The sequence below is a fragment of the Nomascus leucogenys genome, chromosome 13 (genome assembly GCF_006542625.1).
Source record: "Nomascus leucogenys isolate Asia chromosome 13, Asia_NLE_v1, whole genome shotgun sequence".
NCBI classification, from domain to species: Eukaryota; Metazoa; Chordata; class Mammalia; order Primates; family Hylobatidae; genus Nomascus; species Nomascus leucogenys.
This window is the reverse complement of record NC_044393.1, coordinates 51,368,380-51,387,995: the sequence shown is the minus strand read 5'-3', so window position 1 is coordinate 51,387,995 and position 19,616 is coordinate 51,368,380. Positions and strand designations below refer to the sequence as shown.

Sequence of the window (19,616 nt, the reverse complement as noted above, 5' to 3'; positions counted from 1 at the left end):
TTAAGAACTTGAATCTTGACACACAAATGGATATCTTAAAGTCACATTGCATGTGATTTTGGAGGCTTTTGAGAATCCATTTATTGATTTAGGATTAGGGGAATACAAATTTAGTGTTTTAAGAAATAAAAAACTGTTTAAAGCAAAGTGAATATTAAACTCGAATTTTGTTTGCATCAAAAATTCTAAGTATTAAAAATGTTTCTCTGACTTGTCTGAGAAGGCTCAGTAAATAATTCTTCAATTTGTAATGAGAGTTTTGCTTTGCATTAGCTATTGGTCTATAAAGTCCAATAAGATAGTCTAATCTCTGCCTTCAGTTTTATAGATTAGTGGACGAGACAGACAACTACTGAAATACTTACGAAATACTTTTCACAAGTGGCAATGGAACAATGTGTTATGGACTCATTGCAGAAGGCTGAGGAGCAGTAAAGGAGGGAAGGTTCAAGAACGTCTTCAAAAAGGAAATAACACTTTAGCCAGAGCCCTGCTCACCAATAAGAGCAAAAATTGTGCAACTTTGATATTTAAGAAGTGGAGGGTTACTGCTAGTAGTAGTGGTGGTGAGTAATTCTATATGACTGAAGCATCAAACTCTAATAAGAGCATTATAAAAAGAGGCTAGAAAATTGGACAGGCAACATTCAACATATCTTATAATTAAAGATTCGGTAGTTTATGTTAGAGATGATAGACACATAGGAGAGTTTTTAAATGTGGGACTAAAATGGTCAGACTTGACTTTTTAGAACAGTAATAAAGGAGTGCAGTTATTTTTGGAATTCATTTATGTGACTTTTTAAAGACCTCTGGGGTAGGCTGGCGCAGTGGCTTATGGCTGTAATCCCAGCACTTTGGGAGGCTAAGGTGGGCAGATGGCTTCAGTCCAGGAGTTCGAGACCAGCTTGGACAACGTGGCGAAACCCCATCTCTACAAAAAATACAAACAATTAGCCAGGCGTGGCGGTGCGTGCCTATAGTCCCAGCTACTCGATAAGGGATGCTGAGGTGGGAGAATCACCTGAGCCCAGGAGTTTAAGACTGCAGTGAGCTGTGATTGCACCACTGCATTCCAGCCTGGGCAACAGAGTGAGTCCCTGTCTCAGTAAAGATCTTTAGGGTAGACTTAATTGCAAATGCTTTCTTAAAGGATTTGTTTGTTTGCTTAGCTTTTTTTAAAAAAGTCACACATGATAAAGGGTGTGGTGAGTACCTATAACTTAATGCAGACATCATTTAGCTATATTTTTGCCCAGTTAATACAGTAAATGATTAAAAATTCTTTCTTGCTTTAGGATTATATGAAATAATTAAATTACATAATAAATGAATTATTTTATTAGTGTTTAGTGCTATTCTCCTACAGTCTATGAATAAGGTTTCTTAGTATATTATATCATGTTTCTCAATAGTACAGAATTTTTTTGTTTCTTTCCTAGTAATAGCTTCATCAGAGACAATAGAATAGTGGTCAGGAAGTTAAAATGAAATTATATGTGTGGATACTTTCTGTTTCATAGAGTTTAAGTGAACTTTGGTGCTACTTCTATTCAAGAGCTATGTAGACATTAATGTTGCTGTGTTAAAAAAAAAAACAAAAAAAAAAACCTGCTCTAGGCCTGATCAGCTCTTAGTCTGGCAGTAATTTTGTACCTGCAGAGTTTATTGTTTAACAGGGTAAATAAGATGTATCCTCTTTATATATTTATCATAAGAGTAAGAAATGTAAGTGTTCTAAGAGTACATATAAAGGTAAAACAATTCAGAGGGGAAGATTATGTCTGGATGAAGGGCATCAGAAACTCTGTAGGAGCTAGGGCTTAAAATTAAAAGATAAGTAAGATTTGGAGGTGTGCAAGTGGGGAGACCACCAACAAGCAAAGAAAAAGCATACACAAATACACAGAAAAATGATTATCATGGGATTTTTTTTTAATAGAATCTTAGCAACTTTTAAAAAGGCAAATTATCAGGCAATTACCACCTCAGACCTACTGAATCAGAAACTGTTGGGATGAGGCCCAGCAATGTGGCCCTCCAGGTGATTCTGAAGCACACTCAAATTTGACAAACTGCTTTGCAATTTCAGGCAGATAAATTGACCTGGAATATGCAACTCTTTCTGATCTTTGATCTGGGAAAGGTTTTAAAGAAATAAATCTGAAGTAACAACATTTAAAGAGTTCCAGTAATTAGTTCAATAATAATAGTTAACATTTATTGAGCCTTTTTGTGTACCAGACCTTTTGCTGAGTGAAGGTTATTATCTCAGTTTTATAGATGATACACAGAGAGGTTAAATATGTTAATTGTCACACAGCTAAGAAAGTACCAGATCCAGAATTTTAATTTATGTAGCTTACTATAAAGCTGACATTTTTTGGTGGGACATAAGTTCCAACTTGAAGATACCTTTTTAAAGTACAAAACAAAGTTTTTACTTTATGGACCACTTTGTATCTCTGATGGGCATGAAAATTGCTAAGAACACTACTTTTGTGGATTTTTAATAGAGCATTCTCCATTTTAAACTTTAATATAGAAAGCATTTTAAGAAATGGTGTGCTAGGCTTTAAGAAAACTGGATAAATGAAAATCCAAACTTAAATTAGATAAGTATTTGGGCACGAAAGTTCTCAAGGTTCATTATGAGAAATGTAAAGTCATTTCACATAAAAGCTTTGTTTTGCACATTTCTCAATAACATAATTTGTCATGTAAAAGAAGAAAAGTTTGGAGTGGGCCAGGCATGGTGGCTCACACTTGTATTCCCCAGCACTTTGGAACATTGAGGCAGGAGGATTCCTGGAGCCCAGGAGTTCGAGACCAACCTCTGCAACATACATGGGGAGACCCCAGCCCTACAAAAAATAATAATAATAATTAGCTGGGCGTGGTGACATGGGCCTGTGGTTCCAGTCACTTTGGAGGCTGAGGCAGGAGGATCATTTGAACACGGGAATTTGAAGCTGTGGTGAGCCATGATCATGCCACTGCATTCCAGTTTAGACAACAGAGTGAGACTCCGTCTGTGAATGAATGAAAAAGAAAAAGCTTAGAGTGATTGTACCAGGCATTCCTGAGGTACATTCACATTTTATAATTAAACTCAACCACTCTTTGTACTTATATTTTTTCTCACTGACATTGACCTAAGATATATTCCTTTCCCCTCTGTGTTTCTGCAACTATTTAAGTTGATATCCTTCTCTAAGTCAGATTCAAATATAATATTTTGAAATGCACTGATACTATAAATATCTAAAAATACATCTTTTCAGATGCTTAATCTTTGAGCAAAGAAAATACATTCTAATTAAATGTGCAAGGTGTGTATATAAGTAACCATGAGGATCTTTGTTAATATGGAGTAACGACATCATAAACAATCTTTTCTACTTTTGTTTTTTATTTACGTTCAATTTTTTGAACAGGCAATACAGTCCTACAATCCAAAAGATGTGAAAAGACATAATAGTAATGTCTCATTCCCATCCGTTTCCCTTAGGTACCCATTTCCCTTCCCCACAGACACATACTTTGTTAATAGTTTTTCTTTCAGAGATGATATATACATATGTACAAGCAAATACAAATGTTTTTATTTCTTTTTAACACCAATAGTAATATATTACATATATACATACTACACTGTGTATATAATGTACACTATTATGTTTCCTGCTTTTTACAATTATGCTTAATATGTATTTTTCAGATATTGTCATCTTACTATATATAAAAAGCTAACTCATTTGTTTTTCAGCTCTCTCATATTTGATGGTATGAATAAAACATTTAGCCAGTTTTCTATTAAGAGGTTTCTTTGATTGTTTGTAGTTTTTTGCTGTTACTAACAATGCTGCAGTGGTTGGGCGCGTGGCTCACACCTGTAATCTCAGCACTTTGGAAGGCTGAGGCGGGTGGATCACCTAAGGTCTGGAGTTCAAGACCAGCCTGGATAACATAGTGAAACGCTGTCTCTACTAAAAACACAAAAATTAGCTGGACCTGGTGGTACGCATCTGTAATTCCAGCTACTCAGGAGGCTGAGGCCCAAGAATTGCTTGAACCCGGGAAGCCGAGGTAGCAGTGGGCTGAGATCGGACCACTGCACTCCAGCCTGGGCAGCAGAGCGAGATCCTGTCTCAAAACAAACAAAAAAAGTGCTGTGGTATGTAACTTTGAATATAAATCATTTCATGTGTGTCCCATTTTTATCTGGAGGACAAAGTTGTAGAAGTACAATTCAGAGACAGGGTCTTGCATTGTTAAGCAGGCTGGTCTTGAACTCCTGTCTTCAAGCAGTCCTCTCAAAGTGCTAGGATTACAAGTATGAGCCACCATGCTTGGCCCCCACTTACTTTTGAATACAGTTTTTCCTCTGACACATGTGTATATTTGGAGAACTCTATTACCACAGGAAATCACAAGAAATAGCATCATAAATGTGGGGAATTTTACTTTGACATTGTGCCAGTGCAGAATAAGATTCTAGTAAATCTTCATCATAAAGAAAAAAATGTATTCCTGTTGTAGGTCTCTAGTATTGTGATGGTAAAATTTAGTAGTTTTTCAAAGAAAAAGAAAAGGTTTATAGACAGTTTCAGTTCCTTAAATATCAGTATCACAAGTAGCAAAAATAGAGTAGTGAGAAAGTTAAATTTTATCAGATTTATTTTTCATTTTATTTGTATTTAATAATTTGTTGAATGGTAAAACCAGAATGCTTTCAATATGTCTTGAGGCCTGAAAGAAAGTTCCTTTGAAATTAAATTTCAGCAATGTAGTTGTGTAGAATTTGAACAATTCACAATACTGACTTTCAGTGCTTCTGAAAGCAGGAAGTGTATTACTGACACGCAGAACTATTCCAGCCCAAAGAACATCCCTACTGCCATATGTGGTAAGAATTTGTCAGTAACCCACAAACTACTTCTGTAATGCAGTGAATAAGCAGAATTGGTCTTTGTTGGACATTTCAATTCAATATGAAAGAACTTTGTTTTGCAATGTCTTGTAAGTAATTATTAGCTTATGCCTTGGGAGAAAGCCTGGCACATCATGGGTGCATGCTCATGGTTTATTGAGAGAAGAAATAAAGAAACCTGTACATAATTCTTTTAGGCATGATTTTAAAACTTGGTTATTGTGACCCTTAGTTGAAACACTGAAATTACTCAAATATGTTAAAGACTGAGTTAAATATTCTGACTCAGCTTATTAATGATATCTTTAAATTATTTTGTTTTCCCTCTTTGCTGCTCATGTGAAATAAATATGAATCTTATGTTTGCACTTATGCTATAAAAGAAATTATCTTTGGGGTTAATATTAAAGGATGGGGAAATTAAGAGCTAAGAGACAGGAAAATGAGTTGTGAGGAATTGGGGTCACCAGATTTCATTAAAAATTTTAAAATATCACTGTTTCTCTAAACCTTAATTTTTACTTTTTGTATTTTAAGCGGTTAAGAAGATTGTCTACCAAATATAGAACAGAAAAGATATATCCCACAGCCACTGGAGAAAAAGAAGAAAATGTTAAAAAGAACAGATACAAGGACATACTGCCATGTAAGTTGGAAATGCCCTTGATAAAATACATAGAAATGCTAATTAGCCTTTTGTAACCTAACTAGTTTTATTCTTCCTGAGTTTCACTGTTAAGGAAGTAGTAATTAACCTATCTTTCAAAGTACACGAAAAGATAATAATTCGTAATAGTGCTTTTTGTTTTTCCTTCTGATCCTAGTTTTTGTTTAACTTTTTTCCTTTAAGTATCACAGTTGCTCTAATACTAAATTACTTTTAAATACTGTAAATCCAAGTGAAAATATCTTTTGTCAACTCTCTGTTCAAAGACGTTATTTCATTAAAATAATAAAGACAACTGAATACATTTTATAAAATGCTAACAATGTTGATTTTTCATATATCTATACACAAGAACCTTAATTGATTAATTATGCATGAGAAAATGAAGCATAGGATGACTCAAACATCTGTCTACTATTCTCAGCAGTCTGAATTTGTGTCTCTAAGTATATGTCTTAGACTGATTGCATTACATTCTAATAATTTTTTTTTATTTATTTGTTTGTTTGTTTGTTTAGAGGTGGAGGTTCTCACTGTGTTCCCCAGGCTGGTCTCAAACTCCTGAGCTCATGTGATCCTCCCACCTCAGCCTCCCAAAGTGTTGCGATTACAGGTGTGAGCCACTGCGCCCTGTCTGTATTCTTAAATAGCACAGTTTTCTGGCAAAATAACTTTAACTCTGAAAGTATACTTAAGGTGTGCCATCACTTTATCCAATAAAAGCTATACGTCGTACTTGCTATCTTTTAAAGCTACCAGTCGTTTTTCTTTCTTCATAAGTATTTTGAAATATCTACATCCCATTACATCATTTCCTCAATTCTTATTCAGTCTTAAAGGTTGTTCTCTCTAAAATGCCCTTAAAGTTCTTGGTGACTTTGTGTGTGTGTGTGTGTGTGTGACAGAGTCTTGCTCTGTAGCCCAGGCTGGAGTGCGGTGGTGGGATCTTGGCTCACTGCAACCTCCGCCTCCCAGGTTCAAGCGATTCTTGTGCCTCAGCCTCCTGAGAGCTGGGACAGCTCTAATACAGGTGCCTGCTACCACACCCAGCTAATTTTTTGTATTTTAGTAGAGACAGGGTTTCACCATGTTGCCCAGGGCCCAGTGGCTTCTTAACTGCCAGATGTGGTGGTCTTTTTTTATTGTTTATTCTAACAGGAAGAATATTGGTTATTCAAGAATGTTGAACTATTTTGATGCCATTGATCAATCCCTATTTTTGAAATTTTCTTCTTCCATGATAACTCTTTTAAAACACCTCTTCCCTCTCATCTCTTTCCCTCTTTTCTCCACTAACTTCTTTGCCTCAATTTAATCCTTCATCCTTTTGTTGTTCTACATTATTATCAGCTGTGGGATGTGTGGATAGCCTGTGTTGGCAGGATTAACAAGTGGCAACATAACATAATGGTAAAGCGTTTTGATTCTGGAAGTTGAAATCCTGACTCCACCAGTTGCTAGCTACATGACCTTGGACTGATCCTCTCTGTGCCTTGGTTTTGTCATCCTTAAAATGGAGATTATAATAATACTTTTTAGGATTATTTGCACAATAGACAGGTTAATATTAAATGCTTAAAAGTGTACCCGGTGGCTGGGTGCGGTGGCTCACGCCTATAATCCCAGCACTTTGGGAGGCCGAGACTGGTGGATCACGAGGTCAGGAGTTCGAGACCAGCCTGACCAACATGGTGAAACCCCATCTCTACCAAAAATACAAAAATTAGCCAGACGTGGTGGCATGTGCCTGTAATTCCAGCTACTCAGGAGGCTGAGGCAGGAGAATTGCCTGAACCCAGGAGGTGGAGGTTGCCGTGAGCCGAGATTGTGCCATTGCACTCCAGCCTGGGCGACAGAGTAAGACTCTATCTCAAAAAACAAAACAAAACAAAAAACAGTGTATCTAGCACATAGTAACCAATCATTAAGCTTTTGCAAAATACACTCCACTTTTCTCACCTGTTGTCTTAGTGTTTTCAGGCTGCTATTACAGAAATACCATGAACAGGGTGGCTTATTAATAACAGACATTTGTATCTTCAAATTCTAGAGACTAGGAAGTCCAAGATGAAGGCACCAGCAGATATGCTGTCTGGTGAAGGGTCACTCTAGCTCACAGATGGTGCCTTCTCACTGCACCTCACATGGTGGAAGGGGCAAACAAGCTCTCTCAGGCCTCTTTAGTAAAGGCTGATAATCCCATTCACAAGGCATGACGTACTCATCTCCTAAAGGCCCTACCACTTAATACTGTTGCATTGGAGTTTATGTTTTAACTTATGAATTTGGGAGGGACACATATTCAGACCATAGCACCAGTCTGCCTCAGAATAGGGGATGACATGGCTTTCTGGATACTTTGTATTAAGCAAGATAATCTTAAGGTGATCCTACATTGCTCTGGAATTATTCATGCACACATTCAAAGAGTTAGCCTGTCCACTTTCTTTTTCTGTCATATAGCCGTAGGTTTCTCTTTTCATATGATGTTTTATTTTTTTCTTTGTTTTTGAAACGGTGTCTTGCTCTGTTGCCCAGGCTGGAGTGCAGTGGTGCGATCTCCGCACACTACAACCTCTGCCTACCGGGTTCATGCTATTTTCCTGCGTCGGCCTCCCAGGTAGCTGGGATTACGGGCACCCGCCACCACATCTGGCTAATTTTTGTATTGTTAGTAGAGACAGGGTTTCACCATGTTGGCCAGGCTGGTCTCGAACTCCTAACGTCAGGTCATCCGCCTCCCTTGGCATTTACTCATTTTACAGAAAGCTCTGAGGGTGTACTGTATGCTGGGAATGCAACAAAAAACAAACTGGCAAAAATCCCTGCCCTTGTGGAGCTTATATGTTAGTCAAGGCGATGGACAATACATATTAACATATATGGTCTGCCATGTGGTGGTAATTAGTGTTATTGAGAATATAGTTCGAATGAGGGATAGGGAGAAAGCAGAGAATAGAAGGGGAAGTTTACAGTTTTGGCTGGGGTAGTGGGAAAGGTTAGTGGTGTACTGTTAAACTGGTCCTCTGAAAGTTCTGATTTGTATTGTTTGCTGATTTCTGTGATAAATGGATTATTTACCATAATCATCAAAGCAAAACTCTGAGGTAAGTACTATTATGTGCCATTTTGCGAACAGGAAACTGAGACAGAGGTTAAAAAGCTTGTCACACAGTTAAATATTGTGTGGGCAAGAATTTAATAACCAGGTGGTTTTAAAGGCTTCATTCACTAGGGTGATTTTGCCTCTCAAGGGACACTTAGCAATGTCTGGAGAGATTTGGTTGTCACAACTGGGGTACGGGAGTGGACAGGCTGCTAATGGCATCTAACAGGTAGAGGCTAGGAATACTGCTACACATCCTGCAGTGCATAGGATGCAGCCCCCTTCCCCAAAGACTTCTCGCCAAAATATATGAGTGTCAGCGTTGAGAGACCTTGTCCAAGAGCTCGAGTTGTTAATCACTGTGCAGTAATCAGAGTGACAGTGCCTTTTTTCCTTTAAGTTATCTAAAGTTTGATAAGTAGGTCTCCAGTAAATTTCTAGTTATTTTGATTTGGGATTTTATTTTTCTTTTTTTTGAGACAGAATCTCACTCTGCCGCCCTGGCTGGAGTGCAGTGTGAGATCTCAGCTTACTGCAACCTCTATCTCCTGGGTTCAAGCAATTCTCGTGCCTCAGCCTCCCAAGTAGCTGGGTTTACAAGTGCCCACCACCATGCCCAGCTAATTTTTTGTAATTTTAGTAGAGACAGGGTTTCACCATGTCGGCCAGGCTGGTCTCAAACTCCTGACCTCAGGTGATCCACCCGCTTCGGCCTCCCAAAGTACTAGGATTACAGGTGTGAGCCACTGCACCTGGCCTGGAAATTTATATTGAAAGTAATTGTACTGAGAGATATGTGCTTATTTACTGTTAGATAACTATTTAATTCATTGCTCAGGCACAGTGGCTCATGCATGTAATCCCAGCGCTTTAGGAGGCCAAGCTGGGCAGATTGTTTGAGCTCAGGAGTTCAAGACCAGCCTGGGCAACATAGCAAAACTCAACACACACACACACACACACACACACACACACACACACACACAGATTTGTTGGCATGATGGTAGCAAAACTCAGCGCACACACACACACACACAGACACACACACACACAGATTTGTTGGGCATGATGGTGCACACCTGTGGTCCCAGCTACTCAGTAGGCTGATGTGGGAGGATCACTTGAGCCCAGGAGGGCAAGGCTGCAGTGAGCTATGATTGCACCACTGCACTCCAGCCTGGGTAACAGAGCGAGACTCTGTCTCAAAAAATAAGAAGAAGAATTTAATTCACTAACTTTCTTTGCATGTTTTAACATGTGCAGTGCTTGCAGAAATAGGATTTTTAAAACAGGTTTGAGGTATAATTTACATACCCATGAAATTTATCCATTTTAATTGTGCAATTCAATGATTTTTTTAAAGTAAATTTATAGAGTTTTGCAACAATTAATACAATCTAGTTTTAGGACATTTCCATCACCCGTAAAAGATCTGAGTCTTCAGCCCTGGGCAGCTGTTAATCAGCTTTCTGTCTGTATATAGTTTCCTTTTCTGTGAGTTTAATATAAATGTAATCATACAATATATAGTCTTTTGTGTCTAGCTCTTTTCTTTAACACTTTTTTTTTGAGATGAAGTCTCATTCTGTTGCCCAGGCTGGAGTGCAGTGGCACGATCTCGGCTCACTGCAACCTCCGCCTCCCAGGTTCACACGATTCTCCTGTCTCAGCCTCCTGAGTAGCTGGGATTACAGGCGCTCACCACCACGCCTGGCTAATTTTTTGTGTATTTTTAGTAGATACAGGGTTTCACTATGTTGGCCAGACTGATCTCGAACTCCTGACCTCGTGATCCACCCGCCTCGGCCTCCCAAAGTGCTGGGATTACAGGCTTGAGCCACCGCACCCAGCCTCTCGTTAACACATTTTAAAGATTCATTCATGATGTAGCATGCATCGATAGTTCATTCCTTTTTGTTGTTGAATAATATTCCTTTGTATGGATGATGAACATATTGAATAATGCTGCTATGAACATGTCATAGAACTCTCTGTGTGGACCTATGATTTTGTTTCTCGGATGGATAGCAAAACCATGGAGAGGAATAATTGTTTTCATTTTTTTGATATTTAGATTATTTCTAAATATGCTTAATAAGAGCACCAATCTGGCAGGGCGTGGTGGCTCACGTCTGTAATCTCAGGACTTTGGGAGGCCGAAGCGGGCAGATCACTTGAGATCAGGAGATCAAGACCAGCCTGGCCAATGTGGTGAAACCCCGCCTCTACTAAAAATACAAAAATTAGCCAGGCATGATGGCACATGCCTGTAGTCCCAGCTACTTGAGAGTCTGAGGCAGGAGAATCACTTGAACCTGGGAGGCAGAGGTTGCAGTGAGCCAAGATGGTGCCACTGCACTCCAACCTGGGTGACAGAGCCGGACACCGTCTCAAAAAAAAAAAAAAGAGCACCAATGAAGAATATTAAAACAGCCACCCAAGTTCTTTCTCGCGACTTCTAGTTCCCGGCACTTTGCCGGGTGTTAATGGTGGCCCAAAATCATGGGTGCTGTGGCTTTCTCCCTAAGGTGTCACAGGAGCTAAGGGTGCCGCTTAACAAACTGCAGAAGATGCAGGCGGATGAAGGACACCCGGTCTGCTGTGGCAGTGGAATGTGGCAGAAAAGCCAGCTGGGAGGGCAGGGAGCAATCCTGGAAGGCCTGGCTGACCCCACCATTGAACAGGGTTTGGTGTGTCATTGCTTCTAGGCCTTTTCAGTGGACAGAACTGGGGTGGATATACACTCATTTATTTGAAATCATGCATTTGTTCCATACTCCAATCCAGCCCACCCCTTCTTTGCTCTATGGTCAAGTGAGTGAGAACAGGCGGCTACATTTTCAGCCTTGTTGCTCACTGCTTCCTTCTTCCAGTAGTCCCGTGTTGCTTCATACCTCTTCAGTACATGTACTTATTTAGACCCAGAGCCTTGGCTTTGAAATCAGAGAGCCCCAGTTTCAAATGTGTCACTGCCATCTCAGTTTTGTGATTTGGGCATACCTCTGTCTGTGCATAGCGATAATAACTTCTATCTCCATGGGTGTGTGGTGAGGATAAAATTCTGTGCTTAGAGGAAACGTTCATTCCATGGTAGCTATTTTTTTATTAATTCTATACTTTTGAACCTATTATGCTGTCTATAATGCCCTGTTTTCTTTTCTTTTTAATCATTGGCAAACTTCTCATTCCCTGAGACCCAGCTTGTCACACCTCTGAAGACTGCTGATATCCTCAAGATGTTCTTTACTCCCTTTCCTTGCTACTACTTTACTATGGATATATGAACAACATTATTGTGCTGATTACATGCAATAAATATTTATTGAATGAATGATACTAAAATTCACATTTAAAATGCAAAAAAAATCAAAATACACATGATATGCTGTATAAGTAGCATAATGTTGATTTTTAAATCTAATGTGCTGTGGGTACATAGTAGAAAGCAGTGACTGCCAAATTTGCCTGTGTTTTAGAATTTAAATGGGGAGTTTTAAGAAGGGTATTTCTGTGCCCCATTTTTAATTTACTGAATTAAACTTATTGCAAGATATAGTACTCCAGAAATCTTGGATTTCGATTTGCTTTCCCCAGCTGTTGAATGATTGGGGATAGATGAAATAAGATTGGCAAAATGTTGATAATGAAACTGGGTAATGGATATACAAAGATTCATTATACTGTTCTATTTTGTTGTATGCTTAAAATTTTCCATCTTAGAAAATTTAAAAAAAAAAAAAAGAAATTACCAGCCTGCATGTAGCCAGCCTGGCACCAGTCCTAACTATCATTTGGGAGCCACTATTCTCATTTGGATTTACAGTCACCAGAAACTTTACTGAGGACCCAGTGGTAAACCAACTATTGTATTCTGCCTTTGAGATACTTTGAATAGAGGCTAATATGCCATATGAATAAGGATAATCAACTGTAGTAATACCCTTACTACTGGTAAACATGGTAAAAGGAAGCTTCCTGTAGTTATTCAGCCATCATTATCCTAACCACTGAATATTCTATTCTCATTTTCCAGAGTCATAGCTTTTTTTTGTATGTGTATTTCCTATCCCAAATGGCATATAAAAAGGGGGATGGGACATGTAGGGTGGCGTGAAATAAATGACAGAGCATTGACAAACATATTGTAAACATTCTGTTTCTTAGAATACAGTGAGGAGATGAATAATTTTCACCAGAAGCAAGTATATCTTCCTTATATGTGTCTTCTACAAATTTCTAAAGAAGACTTTTTTAAAAGTAAATTTATCAATTAAATTAGCAGAACTGGACCTTTAGTGCTATGTATAAAATTTGAGCCAATGAAAAATAAATTAGTTACTATTGTTCTTTAATACTTTGCTAAGAAGTTTATTCATGTCTGTTAACATTTCCGTATTTCCTTTTGTATTTTTACTGTCTTTGATACTCATTCATGGATTAGAAGGGATTATAATGTGATAATAATAATGGCGTTTTACATGTTATATGTTATGGTCCCTTCTAATCCAGAAACAATGAATACTAGGCAATTCTACTTCTTTAGGATTTCATAATCTGAAAGCATCTAACCTCAAATACTTACTAATTATAAAAGGGAAAGGCAGTAACTTTCCCTTTTGGTAACCAAGCAATACCATATTAACCAACTGACCAAGGTTAACATCACAAGTACTAAAGCGTATGTATATCATGTATCCTCTGATGTGTTGTACTGAGAAGGACACAATATCATTCTGTGGTATTACCAAAAATTCATAACTTCATTCCAGTCATTTAAAAAAATCAATCAGAGAAACTTTTTTAGATTGAAGGAGACTAAGGAGAAATAAAAATTATTATTATTATTATCTTGAGATGGAGTCCCACTCTGTCACCCAGGCTGGAGTGCAGTGGCACGATCTCTTGGCTTACCACAACCTCCGCTTCCTGGGTTCAAGTGATTCTCCCACCTCAGCCTCCCGAGTAGCTGGGATTACAGGCATGCCTCACGATGCCCTGCCAATTTTTTTGGTATATTTAGTAGAGATGGGGTTTCGCCATGTTGGCCAGGCTGGTCTCAAACTCCTGACCTCATGTGATCCGCCCACCTTGGCCTCCCAAAATGCTGGGATTACAAGGGTGAGCCACTATGCCTGGCCACTAAAAATTAAATTTAATATGAGATCCTTGAAAGACAAAAAAGATTAGAAAACACTGATTCGTATAGTCTTCTTTAATTAATAGTTTTATAACAGTGTTAATTTTGTGGTATTATTGATCATTGTCCTATGGTTATATAAGATGTTACTATTAGAGGAAGCTCAGTGAGAGGCATATGGGAATTCTCTGTACTATTTTTACAGTTTTTCTATAAATCTAAAATTAGTTCTAAATAAAAAGTTTTAAACATCAGCACAAACTGGAAAAAACTGCACTTCCTGTGACAAAGGGCTGATTTTTTCTTTTTACATAGATCTCATAAAAATCAGTAGGACAAAACAGACGTGGAAAAATGGGCAAAGGATATAAACAAGTGGTTTATGGAAAAAGAAGTACACAGAACCAATAAATATATTAAAACATACAATCCTTTGCATAATTCAAGAAATGGAAATTAAAACAAGATATTTTTACTTTTTGGTTTGTCAGTGATGGAAAGTTTGGTAACACCCAGTCACCCTTATTACATAACCCTGTATAAATTGTTACATACCTTTTAGAAGGCAAGTAGCAATTCCTCTGTTAGGAATTTACCCTACAGCAATGCTGTAACAGCTATATATACATTAGTGTTCATTGTAGTAATGTTTTTAATAGGAAAAAAATGGCCCATCCGTAGAGTAGCTAAATAAAGAATGAAACATTCACATGATGGAATTCTCTGTTACACTAAAAAGAGTGAGATAGCCTAGTGCAAGCTGAGTGCAGTGGTTCACACCTGTAATCCAAACACTTTGGGAGCCTGAGGCAGGAAGATCTGTAGCCCAGGAGTTTTAGGTTTGAATGAGCTATGATCGCACCACTGCACTTCAGCCTGAGTGACAGAGTGCGACCTTGTCTCTGTATTTTAAAATAATAGTAAAAATAATAAAGTAAATCTTTTTGTGCTTTGGGAAGAGTTCCAGGATATACTATAAACTGAAAAGTAATGATACAGAACAGCATGTATAGGATGCTTGCATTTGTGTAGTAGTTTTTTAAAGTATATATGTGTAATAAGTACATTTGGAATGGGAAAAAAAACTTTAATATAGTATCTTGATGGGAGAGAGCCCTGGAATTGAAGGGCAGGGGAGGCTTACTTTTCCTTTTATACCTTTCTTTAAGGTCTAATTTTTAAAAATTCTATACATATTCCTTTAAAAAATCAATAAAAACTTAAATATACTTCATAAAATTTTTTTGTAAAGATTTTTTTACTCTGTTACCTAATAATAACTATTATTAGCCAAGAGCATTTGAGCACTTTTTATATATAATCTCAATTCATTAATTAGTTATAATTTACTTTTTATAGTTTCTTGTGAAATATGAAAGTTAGATTTTTTAATAAGAATTTTAGCATATGGGCTTGTGTATCACTGGTTAGTATTCATCAGCCACTTGGTATGTTTGTTAAAAGCTGCAGAGGCTGAAACCCTAGACTCTGCTGTAGTAAATCAGAGATAATGTCCTGGAATTTGAATTTTAAAAGAGTTCCAGAGATGATTCTTATTGCAACTTTAATACACTGCTTTACGTCACTGGTGGTGGTGTTTTTTTGTTTTTGTTTTTGTTTTTTTTGCTGTTGTTGTTGTTTTGTTTTGTTTCTAAGACAGAATCTTGCTCTGTCACCCAGGCTAGAGTTCAATGGCGCAATCTTGGCTCACTGCAACCTCTGCCTCCCAGCCAGGTTCACGTGGTTCTCCTGCCTCAGCCTCCCAAGTAGCTGGGATTACAGGTGCCTGCCAGGTGGTGGTTGTCTGAAAATTTATTTTATTTCCTTTCAGTGTAATGTTAGAAATTACCCTGCTGGTACCTAGAGTCCATTTTCATCCACTGTTTTTTAAAATAAATGTTCTTAAGCTGTCTATTTAACCTTACTTACACTTCATTAGAAAATACCTGTGTGTCAACCATACATATTTTATGAATTTTTTTCTTGTAGTTGATCACAGCCGAGTTAAATTGACATTAAAGACTCCTTCACAAGATTCAGACTATATCAATGCAAATTTTATAAAGGTATGTACTAACTTTAAATGGTGTTTCTCTGCCGTATTAATGTCTTTGTACACACTAGTTTTGTAAAAACTTTTTGAATTGCTCGAACATGATACCAATAGCAAAAGAAATAAAAATAAAACCACTGCCCTGGCACAATGTTTTTATATGCTTTCCTTCTAGCTTCCTTATTCATTATAGATAAATAGTTTCTACTTAGTTTTATGATTGCAGAGATAACATTTTCGTTTTTATTTCTTCTTTCCCATGGAAGTCTTTACCTATTACTAAATTATTTTCTGAGTTATCCCTTTGGGTTTGTGTGCACAAATGAACATCATCATTCCCTGTTGTTGACCCATATAGGTTGTTTCCAAAGTTTTTAAATGATAATATTGCAATAAACATCTTTGTTCTTTTGAATAATTTCTTAGGATAAATTACTAGGGGTGGGATTACTGGATAATACTGATTTAAAATTCTAGAACACAGCTTTAAATGTAAAACTTTTGGCAGTTGTCACTGTTTCAGGTGGCAACCCAAAATCCAAGATTAAATAGTCCCTTTTATATAACCTTTGATGAAAAGCAGTCAAGTTCTTTTTTTTTTTTTTTTTTTTTTTTTTGAGATGGAGTCTCGCTCTATCGCCCAGGCTGGAATGCAGTGGCGCTATCTTGGCTCACTGCAAGCTCCGCTTCCCGGGTTCACGCCATTCTCCTGCCTCAGCCTCCGGAGTAGCTGGGACTACAGTCGCCCACCACCACGTCCAGCTAATTTTTTGTATTTTTAGTAGAGATGGGGTTTCACCCTGTTAGCCAGGATGGTCTCGATCTCCTGATCGAGGGTGACCTGTGATCCACCCGCGTCTGCCTCCCAAGGTGCTAGGATTATAGGCGTGAGCCACTGCGCCCAGCGTCAAGTTCTTTATAGTTATCAGTAGAGATAGATGCAGAGTGCCACTTAATTCAGTTTAAATAAAAGGCTTTTTTTCCATCAGCTAATCTGTGGTTTTTAATCTTCCAAGTGATATGATAGTATAATTTTCATTTATTTTATATATGGTGTTTATACATATTTTCATGTTTTTGTTGATAAAAATGTTAACTGATAAAAGTTTATGTGAGGCCGGGCACGGTGGCTCACATCCGTAATCCCAGCACTTTGGGAGACCTAGGCGGGTGGATCACCTGAGGTCGGGAGTTCGAGAACAGCCTGGCCAACATGGGGAAACCCAGTCTCTACTAAAAATACAAAAATTAGCCGGTCATGGTGGCGCATGCCTGTAATACCAGCTTCTCAGGAGACTGAGGCAGGAGAATCACATGAACCTGGGAGGTAGAGGTTGCAGTGAGCCAAGATCGTGCCAGTGCACTCCAGTCTGGGCGACAGAGTGAGACTCCGTCTCAAAAAAAAAAGTTTATGTGGTAAAACTAGTATCTATGTCAATCTTCAGCAGTCATGGTTTTAAATAAAAATTTCTTTTTTTAACAAAGTTAAAAACCAAAATGAATACATTAAATAAAAACTAATAAATTGATAGTTTGCTATTTCAGATGTTGTCAGTGTTCATATTCTTTTATAAGGGTGTTTGTTAAAAGTTATAGTTTTTACTTAATGCTTAATGACACTGATTCATTGTATGAGTCAGTTATGTGCCAGTTTAGTATTTTAGTCAGTGACTCTGTTTGGTATATTCTCATGTTCATTATTAAAAACCTGTATAGTAGATGCTTGATAAACTTTTGAGTTGAATAGATAATGGAAGGTAGCTATGGAAGAAACTAAGAAAGAACTCTTCACTAGTTTTAGTATTGTTTTAGAATCAGAGCATGCTCTGTATTTCTACCAGTTAGCTTTGTTGAGTAGGTATTAGGGCTTTTGTTATTAATGCCTAGGTAAGTAATTTTAATTAGCATAAGGCGGTTCTTAAATACCTGTTCTGTGCACCATATCCAGTAAACACACGAAAGTAATAGCAGTCATCAAAAGCTGAAGTGAGTTGAATATATTTTGCCATGCTTTAATATACTATGAAAGACACATTATTTGGAAATGGTTTAAGTTAAAACAACAATATTACTAATACAATTTGAAACCTTATATTTTAGGTAATGAAATATTTTTGGTAATCAAAATAAATGTGAAATTTGCTTTTAACCATTTTTAGGGCGTCTATGGGCCAAAAGCATATGTAGCAACTCAAGGACCTTTAGCAAATACAGTAATAGATTTTTGGAGGATGATATGGGAATATAATGTTGTGGTAAGTAATTTACTTTTCACAATAAATTTTGAGAAATACTTATGTAATGACATAGGATATTTTACTGAATAAGGAATTAGGGGATTTTTTTAAATCCATAATTATGTTTACTTATTGCTGATGTTTACTAAAAAGATGGACCCATTTTTAGGATGTCTCATTAAATTTTTACAAACTAGGCTAAATATTTTAAGAAGAAGGTGTGATAATAATTTAAATCTTGTCCTAAGTCAGTAAGTAATGATGCAGCTATCAAACAACTTATAAAAAGCAGAAAAGGATTAGTGCTTTAATAGGTCAGTAAAATACTTGATAGTAGTTATACTCATTTGAGTCCCTCTTCTCAGGAAAATATATATAAACACATAACTATAAATAAACTATAAATATGCAGTGTAAGAGAATTTCATCTGTCCCTGGAGTTCATTCAGTGCCCTCTTATTCTTTTGGATGAAGGGAAATAATATGCCCTTAGATTTAGAAGCAGAGAAATTAGTTAGAATACTGCAAAGAGCTACCCTATACTGCTCCGTAGTGTTCTTGAAACCTAACCATGTGCACTGATACTTTTCATCGTGTGGATGTGGAAAATCAGTAATGTGAAACTTTCATTTTTGTCTTATGGCTTTTTAATGGAATTGTAATGATTCTAAAGCATTGACATCCTCTGGTCTTTGAAAGATTAATAAAAGGGGGGAATTTTCCAGTTATTTATATTTGCTGTACTTCACTTTAAAAACTAGATGTGCTTGGGGATTGCGAAAGAGCATGAAGAAACTCTCTGGATGATGGGAACATCCTGTATCTTGATAAGATTTGTGTTGCACAGATGTGTGTATTTGTCCAAACTCGGAGAATGTTCACTTTAGGATTTGTGCATTTCATTATATGTAAAATTTGCCTCAAGAGAAAAATACTGGAAACAATATAAAAATTATGTTCTAGATGGGCTGGGCGCAATGCAGTGGCTCATGCCTGCAATCCCAGCACTTTAGGAGGCCGAGGTGGGCGGATCACGAGGTCAGGAGATCGAGACCATCCTGGGTAACACGGTGAAACCCCGTCTCTACTAAAAATACAAAAAATTAGCCGGACGTGGTGGCGGGCACCTGTAGTCCCAGCTACTCAGCAGGCTAAGGCAGGAGAATGGCATGAACCCGGGAGGCAGAGCTTGCAGTGAGCTGAGATAGCGCCACTGCACTCCAACCTGGGCGACAGAGCGAGACTCTGTCTCAAAAAAAAAAAAAAAAAAATACTGTGTTCTAGATAATAATATGCATGGTGAAGTATTTTGGGGAGCATGTACTGATGTTCACAACTTACTTTGAAATGCATTTTTAAAATAAGATGGATTGATAGAGGGATAGCTATGTGATAAAACATAGTGAAATGTTAATGATAGAATATAGGTGACGGCTATACAATGTTTACTGTAAAATTCTCAACTATGCTGTGTGTTGGAAAG

At 37.4% G+C, this 19,616-nt stretch overlaps 1 protein-coding gene and 1 long non-coding RNA gene across 3 annotated transcripts in view; one reads left to right on the top strand and one right to left on the bottom strand.

Annotated features, from left to right (window-relative positions):
- The window catches only part of PTPN12 (protein tyrosine phosphatase non-receptor type 12), a 103,906-nt gene that overhangs the window by 28,181 nt on the left and 56,109 nt on the right, over positions 1-19,616 (top strand). For both annotated transcript variants that reach the window (XM_012512322.2, XM_030825698.1), the window contains exons 2-4: positions 5,471-5,579; positions 15,833-15,909; positions 18,056-18,151. In XM_012512322.2, coding sequence (XP_012367776.2) covers positions 5,471-5,579; positions 15,833-15,909; positions 18,056-18,151 — 282 coding nt within the window. The remainder of the gene's footprint in view (positions 1-5,470; positions 5,580-15,832; positions 15,910-18,055; positions 18,152-19,616) is intronic.
- Positions 8,274-13,833, bottom strand: LOC115837946. The gene is made up of 2 exons (XR_004032972.1): positions 13,794-13,833; positions 8,274-8,342 (listed from the first exon to the last, which is right to left on the bottom strand). It is a non-coding gene; the product is annotated as an uncharacterized LOC115837946 (long non-coding RNA).